We start from the raw sequence: 26,267 nt of genomic DNA on the forward strand, positions 1-26,267 counted from the left end.
TGTTTTTTCAGCAACACAAGAAATGCTTTGGTTCACTGAAACTGACTACAATAATTTACATTCTCTTGAATATTCATTTGAGACCGTCGGCGCAATGAGGCTCCTCCGTCTTTAGTTTCCCAGGAAGGAAACATGGTAGTTGAGCACGCTTATTTGAAGGTGTTAACCATTAATCCACGGGAAGGAGAACAAGACTTTTTTGTTTTTCCAGCCAATTTAAACTCTGCTCACACCTCACAAGGGGGGCACACTCGTTTGAAGAAGGTAGGAGTCAACAAAACTTTCCTCGAAGATTTTCTTGAATAACCCTTCAGACATGTTTGGGATTTATTTCGCCTTGCCGAGCTTTTCGTCTTTTGTTTTTTTTTTAATATGGCTTTCTTTTAACTTTTGATAGGTGACAGATGAACAATATCACGCGTGTGATTCAGTAACAGCAAAGAGTTGTTGGTACCTGTCGCAAGCCACGTGGGTCTAAATGCTTTAACGTTCACAGGGAGTCATGGATGACCGCAGAAGTGGACTTCAACTCATTTTTGCAGTCGCAGTAAGATCCTTTGAGATATCGTTGATTAAAAAAAAAAGCCACATGGAATTAAAAAGACTAAGTGGAGGACAAAAAAAAAATAAGATAAGATAAGATAAGATATCCTTTCTTCGTCCCACAATGGGGAAATTTACAGCCTCCAGCAGCAAGAATGTATGTAGAAAGAAGAAAGGAGAAAGAGAAAAAAAATACATCTTTCAATTAAATACAATATGAACACAAACGGATAAAAAAAATTATTATTATTATTATTGTCCCCCATCTTGTTGCTTTGCAGGTGCTGATCGAGATCTTTGGATCCTGCTTGAGTGCAAATGTTAAAATCGGCGTGCCGGAGAACTATGATGGCATTTTCCCCTGGTATTTATCCAAGGTAAGACCGTTTTGGAATCTTCTTCACGAGTTCTGGAAGAACAAAAAACTGTAAAACTGGGCATGCGATGCGAAAGGATGAAGAAAGACGCATGCAGTTATTCTCGTTTTTTTAACGTCAGAGATGTGCGATGTCTATTATCAAGTAAACCTTGAACTAGCGAGTTCAATTTTATTGCATCATATAAACTCACACAAGGATACACAAGGACCACATCAGCATCAGTCACCGTCATAAAAAAAAAAAGTGTCTATGCTCACAGAATGAAATCTATTCAACAGGGAAGCACCCCCCCCCCCCCCAAAGTCCTTGTGAGATGACATGGCTCACAACAAATCAAACAGTGCAAGGCACAAAGGCATCTTGCCTCTTTTGTTCTCGCTCCGCACTCGAGGTTGAAGATTAGTGCGGATGCTGGCGTCATCACCTGGCTGCCTCTCGCTTTGAAGACTTTGCGCTGAGCTTTTTTTCAATTCGGTGCAGCTGCTCCAAGCTTGATTGTGTTGGCCTTCGCGTCACTCGCATCGCGTGCGACGTTATTGTGATGGTGGCACTTGGATTTTGTTTGCTTTGTGTCATCGCCTCCATCTCGCATCAACACTTGTGTCACTTTGTGGAAAGAATTGAACGTCTCAAATAGAACAGAAGAGGATGAGGAATCCGCTTGGTGTACTATAAATGGAGCAGATAGTAATAATTATGCTGCATTTAAACATTCCTGAAAGTGGTCTGCACTTATGTTCTCCTTTTATGGATATCATCTTTTTACTTGGGGGCGGCCCGGTAGCCAAGTGGTTAGCACGTCGGCTTCACAGTGCAGAGGTACCGGGTTCGATTCCAGCTCCGGCCTCCCTGTGTGGAGTTTGCATGTTCTCCTCGGGCCTGCGTGGGTTTTCTCCGGGTGCTCCGGTTTCCTCCCACATTCCAAAAATATGCATGGCAGGCTGATTGAACACTCTAAATTGTCCCTAGGTGTGAGTGTGAGTGCGAATGGTTGTTCGCTTCTGTGTGCCCTGCGATTGGCTGGCAACCGATTCAGGGTGTCCCCCGCCTACTGCCCGGAGACAGCTGGGATAGGCTCCAGCACCCCCCGCGACCCTAGTGAGGATCAAGCGGCTCGGAAGATGAATGAATGAATGAATGAATCTTTTTACTTGGGAATAAGCGAGCAAAAATTGTATATCTACGCTTCGAGTATTTAAAAAAAAAACAATTTAAATGGATCTGTTTGGGTTCCTATACAGAGAACAAAGTATTTTATATTCTGCTTGGGTTAACGTGATGATAGTGAATGCCCATCTAATGTGGCATCCGTTTTTTTTTTTATTTTATTTTTTAAAATTAATTTGTGATTGCTCATCAGGCTAACGTTGTGTGCTCCTCAGCTCCACAGCCTTCCGGGCAATTACAGTGACTTGTCGGTGACAGGAGATGATGAAGGCATATTTGGAGTGGACTCGCAATTTCTTTATGCTCTAAAACCACTGGATCGAGAAAAGCAGCCATCCTACTCACTGCAGGTACTGTATCAAATTTTATTTTTTTTTAACTTCTTGAAAATGTACACTCGACTTCCGGTGACTTTCCTTGTTTTTTTTAAATTGTATTGTATTTGACAAATAGTGTCAATAAATAATCAATGTGTCAAATCAGATTTAATGTTTTTTAAAAAAATCCAGAACTTCCTCGCAATCACCAGAAACCAATTAAATATGCCCCAAAGATTATTCATTCATCATCTTCCGAGCCGCTTGATCCTCACTAGGGTCGCGGGGGGTGCTGGAGCCTATCCCAGCTGTCTTCGGGCAGTAGGCGGGGGACACCCTGAATCGGTTGCCAGCCAATCGCAGGGCACACAGAAACGAACAACCATTCGCACTCACACTCACACCTAGGAACAATTTAGAGTGTTCAATCAGCCTGTCACGCATGTTTTTGGAATGTGGGAGGAAACCGGAGCACCCGGAGAAAACCCACGCAGGCCCGGGGAGAACATGCAAACTCCACACAGGGAGGCCGGAGCCGGAACCGAACCCGGTACCTCTGCACTTTGAAGCCGACGTGCTAACCACTGGACTACCGGGCCGCCCCCCAAAGATTATATCCGAGCAATATGATAGATTGTCAATGGTGTGATTTTTTTTTAAAGGATGTAAAAGCAATTCCTCACTCAGTCTCGCTCACTCAGTTCAATATGGTGTGTGCGCTTCCTTAGAGGGAAAAAAAATAGTCTGAAAGTCAGCTTTTCTGTTTCTGGCTCTTACAAGGTGTCCTTCAGAATGTCAGGGCAGCGCCAAAGCTTCACGGTGGAAGTGTGCGTCATCGACAAGAACGACAACGTGCCCGCGTTCATTCAGGAGAGCATGCGGGGCAGCGTGCAACTGGGCCTTCTCAAAGGTAAACGCCAGCCCCGCCCACATGACTCATCTCCATCATGGGAGAAAGAAAATGATGCCCCCCCCCCCCCCGACCCCCCATGATTGTCTTTCAAAGCCTTTCGATAATCAATGTTTCCAAAATGTTCTTGCGGCCGTATATTCTTTTCAGTAATTTTAGTAAAATATTTTTTTTCTTTACCTAAAAATGTTTTAAATTCTTGTATTTTTTTAAATCATTTTTGTTTTTGAGTGTCTTGAATGAGGGTGGCCCGGTAGTCCAGTGGTTAGCACGTCGGCTTCACAGTGCAGAGGTACCGGGTTCGATTCCAGCTCCGGCCTCCCTGTGTGGAGTTTGCGTGTTCTCCCCGGGCCTGCGTGGGTTTTCTCCGGGTACTCCGGTTTCCTCCCACATTCCAAAAACATGCACGGCAGGCTGATTGAACACTCTAAATTGTCCCTAGGTGTGAGTGTGAGTGTGAATGGTTGTTCGTTCCTGTCTGCCCTGCGATTGGCTGGCAACCGATTCAGGGTGTCCCCCGCCTACTGCCCGGAGACGGCTGGGATGGGCTCCAACACACCCCGCGACCCTAGTGAGGATCAAGCGGCTCGGAAGATGAATGAATGAATGAATGTCTTGAATGACTTTGTTAGAAAAGAGCATTTGAATTTGGCATTTTTAACAATTTGAAGTACATTGGTATGCAATGCGCTATTGTACGTCAATAAAGGTGACTTGCCCTGTTTTTTTTTATTGACATTGTATCTGCCACTCTCAGGGATACCCTTCATGCAGGTTGAGGCGCTCGATCGGGATGACCGCAACACCGCCCACGCCGAGCTACGTTTCCGCCTAATGGAGCAGACGCCCAGAATCCCCTCCCCGCAGATGTTCTTCATTGACTCCATCACCGGAGAGGTTTCCCTCACTGAGGACGGTCAGTCCTTCGAGGTCACAGCTGACACACCACATCATTTTCCGTGTGTGTGTATATATATAATATATATATAAAAAATAAAAACATATATTATATAATAATATAATATATTATTATATAAATATATATAAATATATAATTTATATATATTTATATAATAATATATTATATAATATATATATATATATATAATTTTTTTCAACTCTATTCATCGTCTATGGCACTTAAAACAAAAACAGCCACGGTAAGATGATGATTCACCGTAACACATGACATGATGTTTAAATGCGTTTCATTTGACATGCGTGCTATTAGAAACATCAGTGACATCAGCATCATGTTGTACTGAATTACGCTCACATCATGACCAGGAGCTTCAACACTGGACCCCGAGATGTGCGGCAGATATAAACTATCAGTGATGGTAAAGGACATGGCTGGGAAATCGAACGCTTTCTTCACCACTGGCATCGTCACCGTTGAAGTGACGGGCAATACTTGGGCATCACCGGATCCCGTACGATTGCAGGAGAACCTCCCGGGCCCATATCCCATCGCCATTTCCCAGGTACAGCAGCCACATCAGCTTGTATTCTAGCATAGAGGTCCCCAACCCGGTGCCAATCCGCGGATTCCTCAGCCCATTCGAGAAACTGCGAGCTGAGAGCAAGTTGACTCTATCAAACATGGCGGAAATCTGCGCGACTGGAGCTAATCGGAGTCCCCCTTCTAACATTGTTTTGCAAGTTGAAATAAAAATAATCCGCCCATAAATGAAAGAGGAAGCAGTAAAGGGAAAGTAATGCAGTCGTAACAAATCGACCAAATGTACAGCGAAACACGCAGCTGTTGGGCGGAGACGATTTCTGAAGATAAAGCAGTTTGGACAAGAGAAAATCCTCCGCGTGCGACGCGGAGGAGGAAGTCGTGGTGAGTCCTATGTCGTCAAAAACAAGGCGACACAAATAATAAACCCTGTTGGATTATTTGAACAAGGAGCACCCAAGTGATTAAGTGGGAAACATGAAAACGCGAGCAGAGTTTGCACTGCCTGCCCACGCAAACATGAGCGGTTTAGTGCCTAATCACGAGCCGGCAGCCATCGAATGAAAGCGGCAAGCAATGGTGTCCTCTTTTGCGACTAGCAATGATGCTAACGCCGTACGTAGGCTCGTAACTCTAAAATTATACTCAGCGTAATTATTGTTCCTTATTAGTCTATTTCTTAGTAGTTCACTGTGTTATTCCATTTTATTCTACATTTGCTGTACAGTAGAATAACACCGTTTGAAATGAATGTTTTAAAAGTAGCAATGGAAAAAAAAGGTTGCCGCTCCGTGAACAACAAAACGTACTTGTCCAAGGTTGGGGACCACTGCCAGGTACAAATGAAACAACACCGCGACATTCAAGCTATTTTTAACTTCCTAATTTGATCACCAGCCACGCAATCTACTCGTCGCGACAGAGTCGAGTTTTGTGCAATTGCATCTGTGGAATCGTAGTACAATGAAATCAGCTGTCAATAACCTGAACGGAGAAGACTTGCATCGCGTTGCCCGTTGCTTCTTTTTTTTAGAGCTTCTCGGGTATTCCCGAATGCCCAAATGCTGAATTATTGATGTTGTTCAAAGGTCATTGATCCTTTTGGGTTACATCCTGAGATGAGAAGAGTCACTTGAACTCAGAATAATCACACTTGCCTACCACAGGGGGGGGGGGGGGGGTTCTCCTTGCATGAAAAATAATAAAGCAGTGTTTCAATTGAATTTCCCCTCAATGTATCTAAATGACGACAATCACTCCATGAAATTCAGGCTCATCACATTCTGATCTGTACAGCAAAAAAAAAAGTCATTTGATCGAGTCAAGGGGTAAAAGGTAAAAGAATGAATAATAATACATTCATTTTTTTAATTTATGAATTTAATATTTTATATCGACACTGGCTTTGAGTTGCCTGGATGGAATGTGTCGTGTTGGTTCCAAGAGGCCCGAACATCACAACAGCCCCCTTCCTCCTCCTGCTTTTCTGTCTCCAACCCCCACACTCGCCCTCCGCCTTTCATCACTCCTGTTCAACAGCCCAGTCCACCCACGATCACTCGTGTAGGCATGTTTTAATTTTCGTAGGCACAATTAATGTGGAAAAAAAAAATACAAATCCCAGAGAAGTCAGAAAATACCCCAAAAATCACTTACCCCGGTGTTGTATTGATAACGTTTAGTTTAGAATAAATGGAGTACAAAATGGACCATTTCATCAGACTCACACCTCGGCATTCAAAAATCACAAACGTGTGACGCTTACTCAGGGGAAACCTCAGTTCGCCCACGATAAATAATTCCTCAATGGTGTGAAGTAGGCGGCAGGACTCAAACCTAAAAGCAAAAATGACGGTAGACGCGTTCAAGGAGACTTACGCTCGGGCTGCGGTCACCAGCTCGGTGCCCGCGGGAACCAGGTAGCCCCCAAGCACCACATGAGTAGCCTGCCCGCCTGTTCTAAAAATAGATCGCCGGTGATGGGACATCGTGATTTCCCGGGAATGTTGCAGAGGTGAACATTTGACAATGTAAACACTTGCGGAAATTGACTGAAATAATATGGAGAAGTGTTGCATTTTGACCTTTGTGGGTTTATGACCTGGTTAAATTGTTGTCGATAATTAGTCGTCGGGGCGGCCCGGTAGTCCAGTGGTTAGCACGTCGGCTTCACAGTGCAGAGGTACCGGGTTCGATTCCAGCTCCGGCCTCCCTGTGTGGAGTTTGCATGTTCTCCCCGGGCCTGCGTGGGTTTTCTCCGGGTGCTGCGGTTTCCTCCCACATTCCAAAAACATGCGTGGCAGGCTGATTGGACGCTCTAAATTGTCCATAGGTGTGAGTGTGAGCGCCAGTGATTGTTTGTCTTTGTGTGCCCTGCGATTGGCTGGCAACCGGTTCAGGGTGTCCCCCGCCTACTGCCCGGAGACAGCTGGGATAGGCTCCAGCACCCCCCGCGACCCTAGTGAGGCTCAAGCGGCTCGCAAGATGAATGAATGAATGAATGAATTAGTCATCGTTGTGGGAAATCACTACGATCAGATAAACGTCATTAATATGAATCATACATAATTCAAGGTGATTTAATCACATTTCAGAAGTGTGCATTCAACTTGGCATTCATCAGTACTGAAAAAGAAGCTTTCAGTGTCCAAAATGTCGGCGACTGGCGCTCTAAATGGATTCTTCTGGCTCTAATATTTCTGTAGCTACTCCACAACATCTTTAGCAAATTGCTTTTTGCGCCGCTGACGATTGCCTGTTTCAAACGTGCTGAAATTGAATCGACACATAATGATCGCTATCAAAGTAGCGTACATGTATTATTTTTTTCATACCCGGACTGTTGGGATCTATATTTGGAGATGCGGTGGTTTATTTCATTTTATTATTTGTTACATGCCTCTAATTTCCTGCCTGCAAACGTGCAATTGTGGAAAAGCAATCAGTAAAAGCACTCGGACTTGGTAATGCAATCTAGTGAAACTTTGGAGTGGAAGAGAGGCGTCGCTCTGTGTGAATGGTTTAGTCAAGGCTCTTTGCTGCATTAAATCACTTTCGCCGCAAATCTTTTGGAAGCAAAATTGACGTGCGCCTCTCGACATTTGTCATCGCCACTTAAACTGAGATCAAATGCCAAATGAGATTCATATCCACATGCAGCGGAAGCTATCTGCGTCTCGCGGGGTTGAGAGTCGCGTTATGAAACCGGGTTTTTCTCGATCTGAATTACAAAAGCCATTGGGGAAAGCGCTCCGGGGCTAAATGACGAAAATAGGCACGGGAAAAACTTTGGCGGTCAGTCGTTGTAATTTAAAAAAATATATATCTAGCAAAAGGAAAAACAGAAATGATTAGACCAAGAAGGAGCACTTTCATGTCCGTGGGAATCCCATTTAAGATGAATTATCAAGATTTTGGTTCCATCAGCGACAACGGTGTCGCTTCGTTCAGGTTCTAATGCTGAACTCTTTTTATTCATTTTTTTTTAAGTCAGTTATTTGTTATGTGGGTGGCCCGGTAGTCTAGTGGTTAGCACGTGGGCTTCACAGTGCAGAGGTACCGGGTTCGATTCCAGCTCCGGCCTCCCTGTGTGGGGTTTGCATGTTCTCCACGGGCCTGCGTGGGTTTTCTCCGGGTGCTCCGGTTTCCTCCCACATTCCAAAAATATGCATGGCAGGCTGATTGAACACTCTAAATTGTCCCTAGGTGTGAGTGTGAGCGTGGATGGTGTTCGTCTATGTGTGCCCTGCGATTGGCTGGCAACTGATTCAGGGCCTGCGTGGGTTTTCTCCGGGTGCTCCGGTTTCCTCCCACATTCCAAAAACATGCATGGCAGGCAGATTGGATGCTCTAAATTGTCCATAGGTGTCTTAGTGTACCCTGCGATTGTCTGGCAACTGATTCAGGGTCTGCGTGGGTTTTCTCCGGGTGCTCCGGTTTCCTCCCACATTCCAAAAACATGCATGGCAGGCTGATTGGACGCTCTAAATTGTCCATAGGTGTCTCTGTGTGCCTTGCGATTGGCTGGCAACCGATTCAGGGTGTCCCCCGCCTACTGCCCGGAGACGGCTGGGATGGGCTCCAGCACCCCCCGCGACCCTAGTGAGGATCAAGCGGTATGGAAGATGAATGAATGAATGAATATTTGTTATGTCTCATCATTGTAAAGTATGTTTGATTTGCTTCCACGCCATTCTATTCAATGGTTAACTGGCAGGAGTCGTGCGGCCTCCCGAAGCAGAAGGCAAATTGATTGACATAATATTCGTTTCGATTTTGGCGCTATCGAGTCAATTGTAGGTTCAATGAGTGATTAGATCGAAAGCAAAACTGCACCGCTTGCCCTGTGCTCATGTTGGGACATTTAGCAGATGAATGAAGGTCGTGTTCTCATCCATGTGTGGCTCAAAGAACCAACTTTTTTTTTTGTTTTTTTTTTTTTTTTGGAACGAGAGGACATCCATTTGTGTTTTGCTTGTCTCGTCCTCAAGAAAACCATGATCGGATCTTGACCCCCAAAGCATTTCCTTGCACACTGCATGACATTGCTTCAAGTTGGCCTACGTGCGCAAACGAAGAGTGTTATAAATTCAATGCCAAACGCAAATCCTGTTAATTCAGCTCTTATGAAGCCAGAACTCATCCTTTATTTGCTTACCTCATTTAGTTACACGTAGGGCATTTCTACTGTCTGCATAAAATGATGCAAGCCGCACGTAAATCTTCGAAGGGTGGTGGGGTGGGACAGAAGGAACCCTATCAACACAAATCCAATGACTCTTTATTATCCGGAGGCCCAGAAACAGACGAACAACAAGAGGCAGCCAGCTGGGTAACGTTTTGATATGTATACAAAAGTGGAACATTTGGCCACTCATCTCCAGAGGCAGCGCGACAGTGCGCGGAGGACAGACACACGTGCCGTGTATGCATTGGCTGCACTCGCCTCCGCTCCTTGTTGGGTGCTGTTGGATTGCGTCCGAGTTTCTTTTAGCTGCGCCGCGCAGCACTCCGTCAAGGGCTGCACCGAAGAATGGAAAATCCCCTGAAGTCTGCGCCGTTAGTTTTGGCCGCGCTCTCTGTTTCACATCACGGTCGGCGCATTCGGCGAGCCCCCTTATCACGTAAACAACGTCTTGCTTGGGTTCACGTCGACGGGGCCGCTTGAATTGACAACGTTGACAATAAAAAAAAAAAAAAAAAAGAAAAGAAAACCTTTATTAGTCTCGCAATGGAGAAATTCCAGATTCACAGCAGCAAAGTTATGAAAGGAAGAAGTAGAACAACAAAATATAGGAGCTGCTGGAAAGGCAGCCACTCTCGCGGCGCCATTTTGAAGTCAAAATAACAAAAATAACACAAGACAACACATAGGACAGAGACAGTCGTGCAATCTTCACCACTTTTCTGCATACACTTTGTTGTCTGAAGCAGTTATAGATGAAAGAGGAGAGGATCAAAGTGTCCTTTCACCAGTGGATCAGAGACATCATGCTGAAAAATGTGCACACGTCTGCTACAAGCAAAGTTTTGAAAGCAAATACGAAGCTGTAGCGTCCATTGACGAAAAGAGATTAGTTCACTTCTCCTGTCCCACATAATCCGCTTCAAACTCCAAGCCGCGACTCCCAGCTCCAAATCCGCATCGGCACTCCGCGCCAACGCTCCTTTCTTCTCATCGTCGGCTCCTCAAGACCTCCATCCATCCAGCCTCCATCCATCCAACAGCACAGATCTCTCCGCTGAACAAAGCGGGGCTGTGAAAAATGCTGCCCATTACAGGCGCAAGACACAAGCGCCCCGGGACTGTCCAGCAACGACAGTCAAATGGCGCCGACATTCCTCCAGTCAAAAACAGTGCTGGTATACCCATGCTGCCGAGAAGGCGCAACCACCAAGCACAGAGTCTCCTCCTTGATGAATGTCATGGCCAAAAAATGCTGAAAAAGGTCCACATCAAGTCCACACGACGTAACAACAAACACAAAGTGACAAAAGAAACACAAAACAACAAAAAAAGCAAGGCTCATGAGAGCACTTGCTGACGGCTGCCTACTCGGGCGCCATCTTGACTTCAAACATCACTTTCTATCGCACATGCAAAAGCAAGGCCTTGTGCTCACGTGCTTTTATGACACAATTCCCGTCTTTGGCTTTATGTCACGTCGAGTGCCCGTGTGCGTGTTTGTCAAGGTGAAATGGAGTGGAAGTCAAGCAGAGTACAGTCTCGAGGGGGAATTTCCAGAAATGCTCTTCACCATCAGCCGAGAAGGAATCATTTATCTCAACGCGCCGCTGGACAGAGAAACGCAAGACCAGGTCTGTAAACTCGCAAGCTAAAAACATCTCCCGCAGCAAATAACGAACGCGGTGCTTTTTAGTCGTGTTTAAAATATGGAGACACCCGAGTGTCGCTACAAGCCTCTGTTTACATCAATAATGAGTTGTCTGCGCCGCCCCCTGCTGTCCAATGAATCTGTCATCAGAGCTCACCTGCTCATCAGCTCACCTGTTTTCCGGCTTTGGTCAGTCATTTCAAAAAAAAGAAAAAGAAACATTAAATTGATTTTCAAACGTGCACATTTCTCACGTTTCGCATCATCAGCCAGTCACAAGAAGGAGTCATGCCATATCACCTGTGACAAAACTCCCGTCACCTCTGCATTTCTATGCAGCGGGGTCAAAACCAGCAGAGCTGCCTGAAACACAAGGCCCTTTTTTAAAAACACATCCAACAAATTTAAATGTGTTGCCAACGTCACATGCAATTTATGACAGTCATTCATTCATTCATTCATCTTCCGAGCCGCTTGATCCTCACTAGGGTCGCGGGGGGTGCTGGAGCCTATCCCAGCTGTCTTCGGGCAGTAGGCGGGGGACACCCTGAATCGGTTGCCAGCCAATCGCAGGGCACACACAAACGAACAACCATTCGGGAGTGTTCAATCAGCCTGCCACGCATGTTTTTGGAATGTGGGAGGAAACCAGAGCACCCGGGGAAAACCCACGCAGGCCCGGGGAGAACATGCAAACTCCACACAGGGAGGCCGGAGCTGGAATCGAACCCGGTACCTCCGCACTGTGAAGCCCACGTGCTAACCACTGGACTACCGGGCCACATGACAGTCATTTAATATGAAATTTAGTGGCTGCCGTTTGGGATTCTAGTGAAAGATCACAAACGCGCGAAACGCACCGCTGATAATCTTTTAGATTGGGTCGAAAATTCTGCCACTTGCATTTAAAAGAATGCCAATATTTTATAAAATAACAGTCAGTGTCACAGAACATTTCCATACATTGGAACGTTTTAAAATGAATCCACGTGATAACAGGAGCCCGGAAGCAAATTCAGTTGATTTGATGGAATGTGAAGCTGCTGTTTTCTTCATTTTATGAATCACATAATACATCCAACCTCAAGCCTTTAATCAGTTGTATCTCGTTTGAAAGTATTACGTCCAAAATTATTCTTGAATAAGTTTCAAGAATTTACATTTTGAAAACAAGCCTTCTGTGTGCTGGGAGTCAGTTCCTCATCAGCATCGTGGTGGAGCGTCCGGACGGCCAAGAGATCGCCAAGCCGGTGGAGTTAAGAGTCATGGTGGGTGACGCCAACGACAACCGACCCACGTTTCCTCAGGCGCAGTACCACACCGTGGTCAAGGAACTGGCTGCTCGAGGTGGGTGACCAAATGTACAAAAAAAAAAATACACAAAAAAAACAATCAGGCCATCAGAAGTTGAGGCCCTTTAATGCCCATTTGCATGCCATTGTGAACATATTTCACCTCAAGAAATTAATGTTTCAAAGACAAATCTGTGACAGAGTGGCACTGCAATAGGTGCTTGGGATGACTGTGCCCTATTCTAATTAAAGACATGGCGATGTAATAAAAATAAACGAAATGATGGCATTTGACTGGATTGCAGCTTGAAAGTTTTGCAAAGAGCATAGAGGAAACCTTTGTTAAAAAAAAAGTGTACTATTGCGTTGTTGCTATGTTGCTCTCCTTTATACTCATTCATTCATTCATTCATTCATTCATCTTCCGAGCCACTTGATCCTCACTAGGGTCGCCGGGGGTGCTGGAGCCTATCCCAGCTGTCTTCGGGCAGTAGGCGGGGGGGCACCCTGAATCGGTTGCCAGCCAATCGCAGGGCACACAGAAACGAACAACCATTCGCACTCACACTCACACTCACACCTAGGGACAATTTAGAGTGTTCAATCAGCCTGCCATGCATGTTTTTGGAATGTGGGAGGAAACCGGAGCACCCGGAGAAAACCCACGCAGGCCCGGGGAGAACATGCAAACTCCACACAGGGAGGCCGGAGCTGGAATCGAACCCGGTACCTCTGCACTGTGAAGCCGACGTGCTAACCACTGGACTACCGGGCCGCCTCTCCTTTATACTGCATAGTCATAAAACAAAAGCTTGTGGTGCATTCAAGTGCGTCCTTAGTGGAAAGTGTGTGTGTGTGTGTGTGTGTGTGTGTTTTTTTTGTAGCAGTATATGTAGTACTGTATATGTAGTATATAAATAGTTATAAAATATCCAGCAGTAATTTACTAATTGCGGAATTGAGTAAATGTTTCATCTTTTGTTTAAAAAGAGAATCCAAATATGTTCCAAAAAACAAGAGAAAGGTACAACAGTACAGAAAAAACGTTTCTCCCAAGTATAAACCTCATAAAACACACACACACACACACACACGCAGGTTTGTGATGAAACATGAGGCCCTGTGCTAAAAGCCTTTTTGGCATTTGCATGTATTATTTCAAGCAAAAGGTAATCTCCTAAACCTGTTGCAAAGACCTCAAAGGCTCCAAACCGGCTGCCGCATGTTTGACTTTCTCCCCAGGAACGGAGATTTTGACCGTTCAGGCAGCTGATAATGACGATCCCAAGACGGATAACGTGCGGATCTTCTACCGCTTGGTTGGCCAAATCCCAGAGAGTCCCCGCGCTCTGTTCAGAGTGGACCGGGACTCGGGTGTCATTTCAGTCCAAGCAGACAGCATGGAGGGAACCGCGCCGCAGTACACGCTCACCATCACTGCTGAAGACGCAAAAGGTGACTCGATAGTTGACACATGTAGCCAGATACTACACTGATACTCACAGGCATATATTCTTTATCCTCTCTGAATCCTTAGTTGTGACGGCCACATTTTTTTTTGTTTGTTTTTGCTGCTGCTGCTATTCTGATGTCTCCGTGTACTGTCCATCTGTATGTCTCTTATTATACTGCCCCAAAGTGTCCAACGCACACACGCAAGAAGGCACAGCACAGTACCTGCCGAATTTAATTGAATTGGATTGAGATCAAATTATTTTGAGTGGTCAGAGAACAAATTAAACTCTACAATCACAATGATAACCTTTCTTTGCTCACCGATGGGCGGAGGGGGCATCGCATTGTTCGGGCCGCCTCTGAACGCAGCCTGCGGCGTTCATGCTGTAACCCGTCGCTTTTCCCGAAAAGAAGAAAAGCCATCAATAAATATTGTAACACTGTGTTTGGGTGCGAAGACTCAATTAGTTGCCATCGTATTGATTTGGGCGGCCCGGTAGTCCAGTGGTTAGCACGTCGGCTTCACAGTGCGGAGGTACCGGGTTCAATTCCAGCTCCGGCCTCCCTGTGTGGAGTTTGCATGTTCTCCCCGGGCCTGCGTGGGTTTTCTCCGGGTGCTCCGGTTTCCTCCCACTTTCCAAAAATATGCATGGCAGGCTGATTGAGCACTCTAAATTGTCCCTAGGTGTGAGTGTGAGTGCGAATGGTTGTTCGTCTCTGTGTGCCCTGCGATTGGCTGGCAACCGATTCAGGGTGTCCCCCGCCTACTGCCCGAAGACAGCTGAGATAGGCTCCAGCACCCCCCGCGACCCTAGTGAGGATCAAGCGGCTCGGCAGATGAATGAATGAATGAATGTATTGATTTGGAAAAGACAAATACATTGAATATCAACTGCCATTGCTGTGCATCAACAACGGCGGTAACCTAGTTAGCGCCCGAAGGTCAATAAACAGGAAGTAGAAGCATCTGCTGCATGAGTCATGCATGAGGATGAGATGGAGGCGAGATTGAGGTACTTGCTGTTCCTTCCTCATCTTTTATTGGCATTCTGGCCTGACCCTGAGTCACCAATAAAAGGTGTAATAATGTGCCTGGCAGGTCTGAACAGTTCCTGTACTGTGGTGGTGACAGTGCAAGACGAAAACAACAACGCACCCGTCTTCTCCCAACACGAGGTAAGATAGAACTTGCTGAAATGAACATGCTCATCTGTACTTTTGGCAATAACAGCCCCTCCCCCACCCAATCACCAAAAAAAAAAAAAAGACGAATATAAGCGGCTATTTGACTGCAGATCATGACTCTGCAGGTCACTGATCTAATTTTCCTGGCGGCCAACTAAATAAAGCGCTACCCCCTTAATCCGAGGCTCAGCGAGACGGCAACGTGTTATCTGAGTTTTATTCTGTTCTTCGTATTCTACGTAGACACTGCTCTTAATCACATTAGCTTGCTTTGGAAAGAAAGTTTCCACTGGTGTAATTTTAGAGCAGCCCCCAGTCATCCCCGCAGCAAATGTAGGCTGAGAGGGTGAAAATGACATCAGAAATGATTTCATAATCTCCCACCGTCAATCAAGATTTACAATCACTGTTATTTTTTCCCCCCCCCAAGGATCCCAATTGCTTGTATGGAAACGCAATTTTACCGAGCAGGAAGTGTTACAATATGTGGTAGTCTTGGCTCGGACTGACTGATCTGTATAAGGTTACCCCCCCCCCCCCCCACCCCCGCCTCTTATCCAATCTCAGCAGAGATATACAGTAGGTTCCTATGACCCTGCACAAGATGGATGACATTGGTGATGGATGGCCCGAAGGCCGTTAGACCGAGCCCACACGCTCCCCGCCCACATGTGACATATAACAGAAAATAGTCATGACGGCTGAGGGTTGTGTGGGAGAGCCATCGTGCTGTGTTAAGTCATTCTGTTTTGCTTTGTCCTCCTGGAGTGACTCTGACAGGCTGTGCAAGCATTAGGGGCGATGAAAGAATGTGCTTCAAAGCTTCAAGCAAATTCTTTTTTTTTTTTGCCTCGGGCAGAAAGAAAAATTAGAACAACAGCACAGCGTGCAAGTGGTTAGCAAGACTCCCTCACAGTTGACTTTGGACTGATTTGGTGTTGGTCTACGCACGCCAGGCAACCAGTTCAGGCTGAACCGCGCATCTCGCTGGGGGTCAGCTGAAATTTTCTGCTCCTCACTTGCAAACCCTAAGGAAGACAACCTATGGATGGATGACAATTATTACTACCAAAGTTCATCTGTGCATAAACACTTTCATTCATTCATTCATTCATCTTCCGAGCCGCTTGATCCTCACTAGGGTTGCGGGAGTGCTGGAGCCTATCCCAGCTGTCTCCGGGCAGTAGGCGGGGGACACCCTGAATCGGTTGCCAGCCAATCGCAGGGCACAAAAAAACGAACAACCATTCGCACTCACACTCACCACCGAGGGACAATTTGGGTTCAATTAGCCTGCCATGCATGTTTTTGGAATGTGGGAGGAAACCGGAGCACCCAGAGAAAACCCACGCAGGCCCGGGGAGAACATGCAAACTCCACACAGGGAGGCCGGAGCTGGAATCGAACCCGGCACCTCTGCACTGTGAAGCCGATGTGCCAACCACTGGACTACCGGGCCGCCCGCATAAACACTTGAACAGATCAAATTGTTATTACCCGATATTTACTCATAAAGACCTTACACTTCATACTTGCTCATGTGATCACCACTGCAGATACACCCACACAAACAGTGAGGTGGAAAATGCTCTTGAGCAGGTCACGCCTGAGCAGTGCAGCATTTTCCATCACCCTGCGAAGGCGACGGCGACGAGGCCGACGTGGGAGGTGAGTGGTGACAGGTCTGGGTTCAGCGACCCTGCAGCTGGGGCAGCCAGATCAGAGGCATGCTGCTTCACTAGAGGACATTAGTGAGTGGCAGATTGCGAGGCTGTATAAACGGGCGTTAATAAAGGCTAACCAACACCGGGAGGGCAACAGGCCGCAATACAGGGTGGGCCAAAAGTAGGTCTAAGCACTTGTCTGGGATTCATGAAGACCGCGGATTCCCAAGGCGTACTCGATAGGTGGAGAAGGATGGGAGGCAGAAACATTTCTTTTCAACAAAGGAAAGAAGAAAGCACAATGAAATTAAAAGTAGTTCTGAGGGCAGACAGGAAAAGGGGGAACAAAGGAAGTTCGGATGGAAGGAAGGATCATGTCGTGAATGTCATCGGTAAAATGTCAGACTGAGGTGCAAGGAAGGAAGGCGGGTGGTAAGGATGCATGAATAAAGACTAGGTGGCATGGAAGGAAGGAAAGAGGGAATGTCAGACGAAAGGTCGGAAAGAAGGGAGGATGTCGGGATGCGTCAATGAAAAGTCGGCGTGAAGACAGGAGGGAACAAAAGAAACCAGAAAGGAATGAGGAAAGGGAGGAACAGGCGGAGAAGCAACTCTGAGGTTAGGAAGAAAAACATTCGAGTGGGGGTGGTGGGGTAGGTACTAAATGTGGACAAAAGTAGAGTTGCACCTACAGTACATGACGTGAACATGGACAATTGAGTTGATCCCTTTTGTGGCTTCAACTGGCAAGACTTATTACAGGATTTTACAATACAATACAATACAATACATGCTGATTTATATAGCGCTTTCACAACAGCGGCAGCTGTAACAAAGCGCTTTACAAAACAGTTAACATAAAGTAAAATAATAAACACAACACATAACATAAAACACGAACAGTCGTGCAGTCCTAACCACTTTTCCGTCACACGCTTTGTTGTTTGAAGCAGTTTGAGATGAAAGAGGAGAGAATCAAAGTGTCCTCTAACCAGTGGATCAGAGACGTCATGCTCAAAATGTGCACACGTCGGCTACAAGCTAAGTTTCAAAGTCAACAAGAAGCTGTAGCATCCATTGACGAAAAAAGAGATTGGTTCACTTCTCCTGTCCCATGTAAATCCGCTTCAATTCCAAGCGGCGACTCACGGTTCCAAATACGCATCGGCGCTCTTCGCCAACGCTCCTCTCTCCGCATCCTCAACTTCAGCGGCCATCCATCCAGCCGCACCAACGCCGACTGTCCAACAGCTGAGCATTTTTTAACATTCCTCCAGAAGAGTAAGTCTTGATTGATGTGGGACCTGAAAGAGGGCTCAGGTAATCACCAAAGATTATTACAGGGTCTAAACTCCTCCCACAATAGCTGGAAGCAATTGTTGATTCCGGGCTCCTTTGAAATTGTGTTGGGTAAAATGTCAGTGAATAATCGTTTGTCCGGTAATCCCAGCTGCATGCGCAATAATACATTTTCTGTCACTTCCCGGGCCAGTATGGACCTTTCCACATCTCTGAGGATGCTCCAGTAGGCACCACGGTGACAGCTGTGCTGGCAAGCGATGCTGATGTTCGAGGAGGTGACAGCTGGCAAGTGAATTATCATTTGGAATCTGGAAACGAGGAAGAGGTCTTCTCATTACTGATGGACAGGCAGACCAACGAGGTTTCACTTGTCCTTTCAAAGGTAAACAGCCCCCCCCCCCGCCTCCCCGCTAAAAAATCCTCTACTTGAACTCTATTGCTTCATTGAAGTGCATTAGTATTGATGTTAACATTGGAAATGGATTCAAATTCAAAATTATTGTCCGTGGAATATTATTAACACTTGATTTATTCATGATTCTTTTGAAGACAAGAAGAGTGTCTAAAATGTCTACTGCTAGTTTCATTGTTTCATAGTACTGGCAAGAGCAATAATTTGCAAAGTGATACAAATTTCTCAATGTTAGCGCGCTAGCAAGCTAGTTAGCTACTTTATAGGTAGCTAATTAGCGACATCATCTATCATGTGAGGCCGGCCCGGTAGTCCAGTGGTTAGCACGTCGGCTTCACAGTGCAGAGGTACCGGGTTCGATTGCATGTTCTCCCCGGGCCTGCGCGGGTTTTCTCCGGGTGCTCCGGTTTCCTCCCACATTCCAAAAACATGCGTGGCAGGCTGATTGAACATTCTAAATTGTCCCTAGGTGTTAGTGCGAATGGTTGTTCGTTTCTGTGTGCCCTGCGATTGGCTGGCAACCGATTCAGGGTGTCCCCCGCCTACTGCCCGAAGACAGCTGGGATAGGCTCCAGCACCCCCCGCGACCCTCGTGAGGATCAAGCGGCTCGGAAGATGAATGAATGAATCTATCATGTGTTCATTTACAGACTAGCATTAAGGAAAAGTAACAAAAGAAATGAAACAAGCTAGGCTAACTGTTAGCTTACCTAACAAAAACATTGCGGATGCAAACATTTCTCCTTGTCATTTCTATGATGACGAATTACTTCTGACGTGTTACACAAACAAAGTTGCTCCTGTCTTCGTATCCTGTGGCTATAATTCCATTTCATGTGACAATCATCGAGTTAGTGGAATTGCCAAACTCGTTGATGACCACACACGTAGTACTATTGAATTTGTTGAACATTTACATTTTTTACAAGCCGATTTGTGGGTGAAATTGAATCTCAACAAACCTCCCGCCACAGTATGTTCACAGAGGATAGTCTTTCACAGATACATCAAATTTGGTCCGATTATCAATATGCATATACCCTGCTTAAAATGAATGCTAGTGTATTGTATTGGCTCACGTAAGCCAGCAGGTTATTTTGGGCTTTCAGCCTTCCTGCGAGACCTGTTAAACTCTAAACGACGGCAGTCAATGTCTGAAAGACAAACTTTCATTTCACGTGATTATTGATTGTTCTTAGCGTGGTGATATCAAATAGCTCTGATTTGTTTTGTTTAAAGGGCTACGGTTGGTTTTGGCATATCCGATTGTTTCTAGGTATTTTAACCATGAGGTGGATCGTGACATTTTAAAGTGCAATTTGTTTCTTGTCATTCACAAAAAATGCTGACATACTTCACAAATAGAGCCCCAGTGAAAAATCATGCGCTCTTGGAATTAATGTATTTTTTTGGCGTCACCATGTGAGGTCCTTGCCGGAAGGCAGACGTGTTTCATTACTAGAAGCCACACTCTGTTCACAGCCAGAGAGAATAATTCGATTACATGTGCTGAGACCAGTGGCAGTTAAGCACACAGGCTATGCGCCGGACTAAAAACTTCAATAACTCCGCTGACATGGAAATGGATACGATACTTCAGATGACTCATAATAATGAAATGTACAATGAAAAGTTGAACTGAAAGGGCTGACAAAAGAAGACAGACATTCACACTTGCATTCACACTGTTTTCCACATTTCAGACTTGCAACAAGCCAAACATCCATAGATTTTTCACTGGTGGCAGGAAGATGGAGTTGGAGAGAACCAAGCGTGAAATCTCATGCACGGGACGACATCTCTTTTAATGATGACGACGCAAAAAAAAAAAAAGAAAGAAAAAAAAGGCTGGATGAACTCTTTCTTTCATTCATTCATTCATTCATTCATCTTCCGAGCCGCTTGATCTTCACTAGGGTCGCGGGTGGTGCTGGAGCCTATCCCAGCTGTCTCCGGGCAGTAGGCGGGGCCTGAATTGGTTGCCAGCCAATCGCAGGGCACACAGAAACGAACAACTATTCGCACTCACACTCACACCTAGGGACAATTTAGAGTGTTCAAAGCCTGCCACGCATGTTTTTGGAATGTGGGAGGAAACCGGAGCACCCGGAGAAAACCCACGCAGGCCCGGGGAGAACATGCAAACTCCACACAGGGAGGCCGGAGCTGGAATCGAACCCGGTACCTCTGCACTGTGAAGCCGACGTGCTAACCACTGAATGAAAACAGTTTGAAAATAGGACATTCATTGAAGGTGCGCCTTATACTCCAAAGTGCCTTATAGTGCGGAAAATACGGTAATCCAGTCATGATTATGTGAGTACTCACAAAATAAGAACAGACAGACCTCTCATTCTTCATGAAGATCAGCCCTAATCGGTACACCTTCCCATATGTGCATTGTGGTGTCAAATATCTTGAGTTGTTCCAAACCTGCCCGTGTCATGATTTTTAAAAAATATTTTCCTTTGCTCAAGGTAACTCTTCCTTATCCGCCTCGACTTTGGTCACGGTGCAAATTCTGGATGTGAATGACAACAGTCCAGTGTTGGTGGGTGACTATTCGTGGAAGTACTTATGTACCCCTCGCTGGGAAGAGCAAGCGCTGGTGCTGGCCTCGCGTGACAGCGACGGGCCGCAGCACGGAGGAAGACTCAACTTCTCGCTAAGGAGCGACGCGACAGTACGACGCAACTGGAAGCTCACGCCCATCAATGGTGAGCACGACTGGACATCACCGTGGCATCCCCTTGATTACCTTACAGCCAGAGCACAATGTCAACGTTTAGGAAAAAAAACATGCACTATACCATCACAATCCCAGGGACATTCACTAAAGGACAAATGGAAATTATGGGTCTGACCTTTCTGTATGAAGCTTTCACGTAATCTCTGTGCTTGCGTGGGTTTTCTCCAGGCGGTCAAAACATGCGTGCTAAGGTAATTAGGGACTGACAACGTTTTCCTTTATCCAAAACCCCAAGTCAGAGTTTTATTTAGATCACATTGTATGACAGCTTTTGTATGACATCGAGAGGAGCCAGATGAGGTGGCTTGGGCATCTGATTCGGATGCCTCCTGAGCGCCTCCCCGGTGAGGTGTTCCGGTCATGTCCCACCGGGAGGAGACCTCGAGGAAGACCCAGGACACGCTGGAGAGACTATGTCACCCAGCTTGCCTGGGAACGACTCGGGATCCCCCGGGGAGAGCTGGAAGAAGTAGCTAGGGAGAGGGAAGTCTGGGCTTCCCTGCTAAAGCTGTTGCCCCCGCGACCCGGCCCCGGATAAGCGGTAGATGATGGATGGATGGATGGATGGATGTATGACAGCAAGAATACTTTTGATTTTAACTGCGGAACAACTCTTTCTGTCCTCTAGGTCCTTATATTTTGTATCCTTCCAGGTAAAAAAAAGCTACCTTTAACAAACCAAGCTAGCCATTCGGGCAGCAAAATGTTGCATTCTGTTTCTGTGCGAATGCTTTGAAGTGCACCTTTTCCGAAGAAGCGCGACCAGTACAATCTCTGCCCTTTCTATTCCACAAAACTATTAAAATGACGATGATAGCAATGAAAAAGTTTTCTGAATAACAGCCAGGCAATGCTCATACATCCGTAGTCAAGAAAACCGTCACCTCGCCTTGTTGCTCTACCTGCATGGAAGCTTGTTTCTGTTAGCTTGAGAATCCGATGGATTCTTTTCACAAAAGACACGACGGTCGCCGGTTCAATTCCCCTCACTGGTATCAGTAGTATCCATCGACCCACCTCACGGCAAAAGCGACTAAACGAGGCAATCCCCACTGATCCATTGTACTGGATTTTATTTAGGGGGTATACTGAAAATTGATATTTTTCCTGAAGTGGTTGTAAAAAAGAAATTCCTCTGGATCAGATCAAGTATTAGTTCTTGAAAAATGGATCTGGATGCAGATGATTTGATTTCACTCAGCTAATTTGACACCCCATTTTTTTCGTTGCGCACAGGCCATGTCGAAGCGCACCACACGGTTTGCCAAGTTATAACTTGAATGAATGCCGTTCTCTCTAGCTCACGGAGGCTAAAATAGAAAATCGCCCAGAAAAGTGCCGTCATTAATGGCTGCTCTTTTTGTGCCCCATCGATGCAAATGAGGCCCCACTTATGTCAAATTTTTCCTCGCAGTAAGTGGTCATGACTCATCCGGTCTGTATTTGATGCGTTTCATGTGATCAACCTTTGTCATTTTAAAAGCCTACAAAAGGCAACCTGCATGGTGTCAAGCCACGTATGAAATAGCGCACGGAGGAGAAAAATAAAAGAGGTTGCAAATGTGACGCAGCTCTTGCTGTTTCGGCTGACAAATGGCGTTGAACCATAAGGCGCGGCTTGGGGGGGGGGCGGGGGGGGGGGGGGGTATGGTGATGGTAAGGTGCAAGTGTAAGCGGCTCCGATAAGGGTTCAAACAAGTTGATAAGCGCTTCTGTTTGCAGGGTCAGTCTCACGTCATACAACCTTGTCGTGTATTTTAAACTGATTTGCACCGATAAGATAACGAGTCCCTCTCCAGCACACTCCACAAAAGTGTGTGGGTGTTATGCCGCTGGGAAATGGGTTTGCAAGCGAGACGGATCGGAGTTTGATGTGTGTGTGTGTGTGTGTGTGTGCTCATGCATGTGCAAACCTAAAATCTGTTGTCCATTCATCCACACTGTAAAATTACAAGGCAGCAAACTTTGCTACAATTTTAAGTTGAGCAATTCAACAAAATATTTTCACGTTTGCGACTGTGAAATGTGGCTTTCCCAGATTTTCAACAACAAAATGGGAGTCTACGGAGCTTATTGTCCCTTATATTGTCCGCCAAGTTAAAAATAAGTCAAAAATCTGTTTTGCTAACTGAGATTGTTGCCGTAAATGTCAATCATTTATATTTTAAAGTTGTTCCTACTTAAATTGTTTGTTTTTTATGACAGTGCAGAACATTTGTGAGGTCATAAATACATTTGAGATAGACTCATAAGGCTTTATGTTTCTAGATGGCTCAGCTGCACGTAAACACCTCTCGGTTTTCATGCCAATACAAGATTAGTTTCACCAATTATGTTGAAGTATTGGGCGGCCCGGTAGTCCAGTGGTTAGCACGTGGGTTTCACAGTGCAGAGGTACCGGGTTCGATTCCAGCTCCGGCCTCCCTGTGTGGGGTTTGCATGTTCTCCCCGGGCCTGCGTGGGTTTTCTCCGGGTACTCCGGACTCCTCCCACATTCCAAAAAACGTGCACAACAGGCCGATTGAACACTCCAAATTGTCCCTCGGTGTGAGTGTGAGCGCGGACGGTTGTTCGTCTATGTGTGCCCTGCGATTGGCTGGCAACCGATTCAGGGTGTCCCCCGCCTACTGCCCGGAGACGGCTGGGATGGGCTCCAGCAACCCCCGCGACCCTAGTGAGGATCAAGCGGTACGGAAGATGAATGAATGAATGAATGAATGAATGAATGTTGAAGTATTGGTGCAGATAGTGGAAAACGATTTGGACCAATTTGATCATTTAACTGCGCCGGCTCTCAAGTCTTTGCAAAAAATACAAAAACTCGGTCTACACACCTCTGTGCAGATCCAGGCTAACCCGCAATCTCCGCTGTGGTTCAAGGTGTTGGGAGGCTTTGAGCTCAGGTCTCTGAAGTTCTTCCAAACCAGACCCATACCAACTCTCACGTGTTGGCTTTTACCTGTCACTCAGTTCCACGTGGCTGAATGTTGTCAAGTCAGGACAAACCAGCCTTGTCACGCTTAGAATTGTCATTATCAGCAACGGAGCAAATCACCATGCAAATGAGTGTGTTTTGTTTTTGTTTTTCCTCCTCAGATACTCACACGAACCTGTCGTTGAACACGCCATATCTGGCCCCCGAGGTTTATACCGTGCCCTTCACCATCTCTGACAGTAGCTCTCCTCCAAGGAGCACCTTCATAAACTTACCAGGTAATAGCCAGACTCCTGCTCCTGTACAAATTTGATGAAGCGTATAAGTGAGGGATTTGGATTGCCTGTCAACTCTGACTTTATTTCACATACTCCCGCAGTTGTTTGCTCAATAAATTATTGCAGGTGGAAACGTTTAAATATCGAAAGAATGGCCGTCAAATCCCGAGCCTGTCCCTGACTTGACCTGGTTGTTGTGCTACGTAGTGTGATGACAGAGCCTTTCTGTCTTCTTCTTTGTAGTGACAGTGTGTCCTTGCAACATCAGGGGAAGCTGCAAAATGGCAGCCAAGCAGCTGGAGGGCATGCCGACCATCCAGTCTGCGGTGGGCACCCTGCTCGGCACATTTGCGGTCATCGGTTAGTATTCGTTTCATAACATCACATTTATTGTCAAATACAGATGCTGTTGATGGATTATTAGGTTGTTTTTTTTTGGTTTTGTTATTGGACTGATTAATTTCTTCTTCAATCAGGAACCATCCTCGTTGTCGTATTTGTGCGACTGTCATACCAGAACCCCAAACAGCCGGGTAACACGAACCAGGAAAGAGTTCCCTTGAAAATGTCCATCTGAACGTGTCCAATGCGCTGATGGAACCACTCTGCTTTACTGAAAGTCATGCTCCAGTTCTAGTTCTGCTGTTGTGTAGAGGATTTGCTACGTCACAACTAGGTTTAGCTTTTAGGTGGTCTGGTGTTTGAGCTATGATGCTATTTTTTTTGCTGTATTTCATGTCATTTTAGGTGTCGTTGTTTGCACTTGTGCCTTCTTTACACTGCAAATATGTCATATGTAGGAATAGCCACGGTTTCTTTTCCCTTTAGTCCTTGCCTTGTGACATGAATAGATTGTTGTAAAACCATAATCAGATTAACAGAGAATAAGATTCAACACAAGTTTGTTTGTCTTTTGGGTTGTTTTTTTTTGCTTGTTTATTTGATACCCTTAAAAATAAATAATCAATTAAATACAATACAATACAATACAATACAATACAATACAATACAATACATGCTGATTTATATAGCGCTTTCACAACAGCGGCAGCTGTAACAAAGCACATCTCTACACACCTCTACACATCAGTATTCCTTCATTTACCCCACAGCAATGCCAAAGTGCGCATAGGCCACATAAATTAGACGTACATTTGTGTTTGAGTTCATTGTTCAATGTGGTTATGGGTAAGATGGAAACCGTTATAATAGACCCGAATCACTTTCCATACGGGAAAAGTTCAAAAAGGTGGTGAGTAGTGTGGAAAGGGCGCTTAGGGTTCTTGTGTGACTTGTGTTGGCAGCAAGCGGTGCAGATGTCCTTCATGAGGTCGTTGATGGTTTTTTTTTTTTTGCAGTTTTCATAATTCTCTGCAGAGCCTTTTTCTCTACTCCTGAGCGACTCCCGTGTACCACATCAAGAGGCCAGTCAGAACACTCCCAAACGTGTGGCGGTATTAGATGATGGCTTTAGTGGCAGTCAGAATAAAGGAAGGTACTTAGCACGCAGCCTTGTGGGCCACCTCAGAACAGTATCAGGGTGGAGGAGTGGTGAGTGCCCATGCAAAATAACGAAGGCCTATTCATCAAAAAGTCTACCTGTTGTGCTATTGTGCAATTGGATATTTTGGATGCTCCTGAAAACGGAGCTCCATCCATCCATCCATCCATCTTCTACTGCTTATCCGGGGCCGGGTCGCGGGGGCAACAGCTTTAGCAGGGAAGCCCAGACTTCCCTCTCCCTAGCTACTTCTTCCAGCTCTCCATGGGGGATCCCGAGGCGTTCCCAGGCGAGCTGGGTGACATAGTCTCTCCAGCGTGTCCTGGGTCTTCCTCGGGGTCTCCTCCCGGTGGGACATGCCCGGAACACCTCACCAGGGA

The 26,267-nt window shown here is 45.9% G+C and overlaps 1 protein-coding gene across 1 annotated transcript; it reads left to right on the forward strand.

The window, feature by feature from the left end:
• Positions 1–202: 202 nt before the first annotated feature.
• On the forward strand, positions 203–25,286 carry cdh16 (cadherin 16, KSP-cadherin). The gene is made up of 16 exons (XM_052064074.1): positions 203–264; positions 497–547; positions 825–920; positions 2,306–2,440; positions 3,188–3,317; positions 4,075–4,233; positions 4,605–4,801; positions 10,972–11,097; positions 12,311–12,461; positions 13,649–13,861; positions 14,961–15,037; positions 18,203–18,421; positions 20,886–21,141; positions 24,270–24,386; positions 24,630–24,746; positions 24,863–25,286. The coding sequence occupies exons 2-16, from the start codon at positions 503–505 to the stop codon at positions 24,961–24,963; spliced, it is 2,139 nt and encodes a 712-aa protein (XP_051920034.1). The 5' UTR covers positions 203–264; positions 497–502; the 3' UTR covers positions 24,964–25,286.
• Positions 25,287–26,267: the final 981 nt, after the last annotated feature.

The sequence above is a fragment of the Hippocampus zosterae genome, chromosome 4 (genome assembly GCF_025434085.1).
Source record: "Hippocampus zosterae strain Florida chromosome 4, ASM2543408v3, whole genome shotgun sequence".
In the NCBI taxonomy this organism is placed as follows: domain Eukaryota; kingdom Metazoa; phylum Chordata; class Actinopteri; order Syngnathiformes; family Syngnathidae; genus Hippocampus; species Hippocampus zosterae.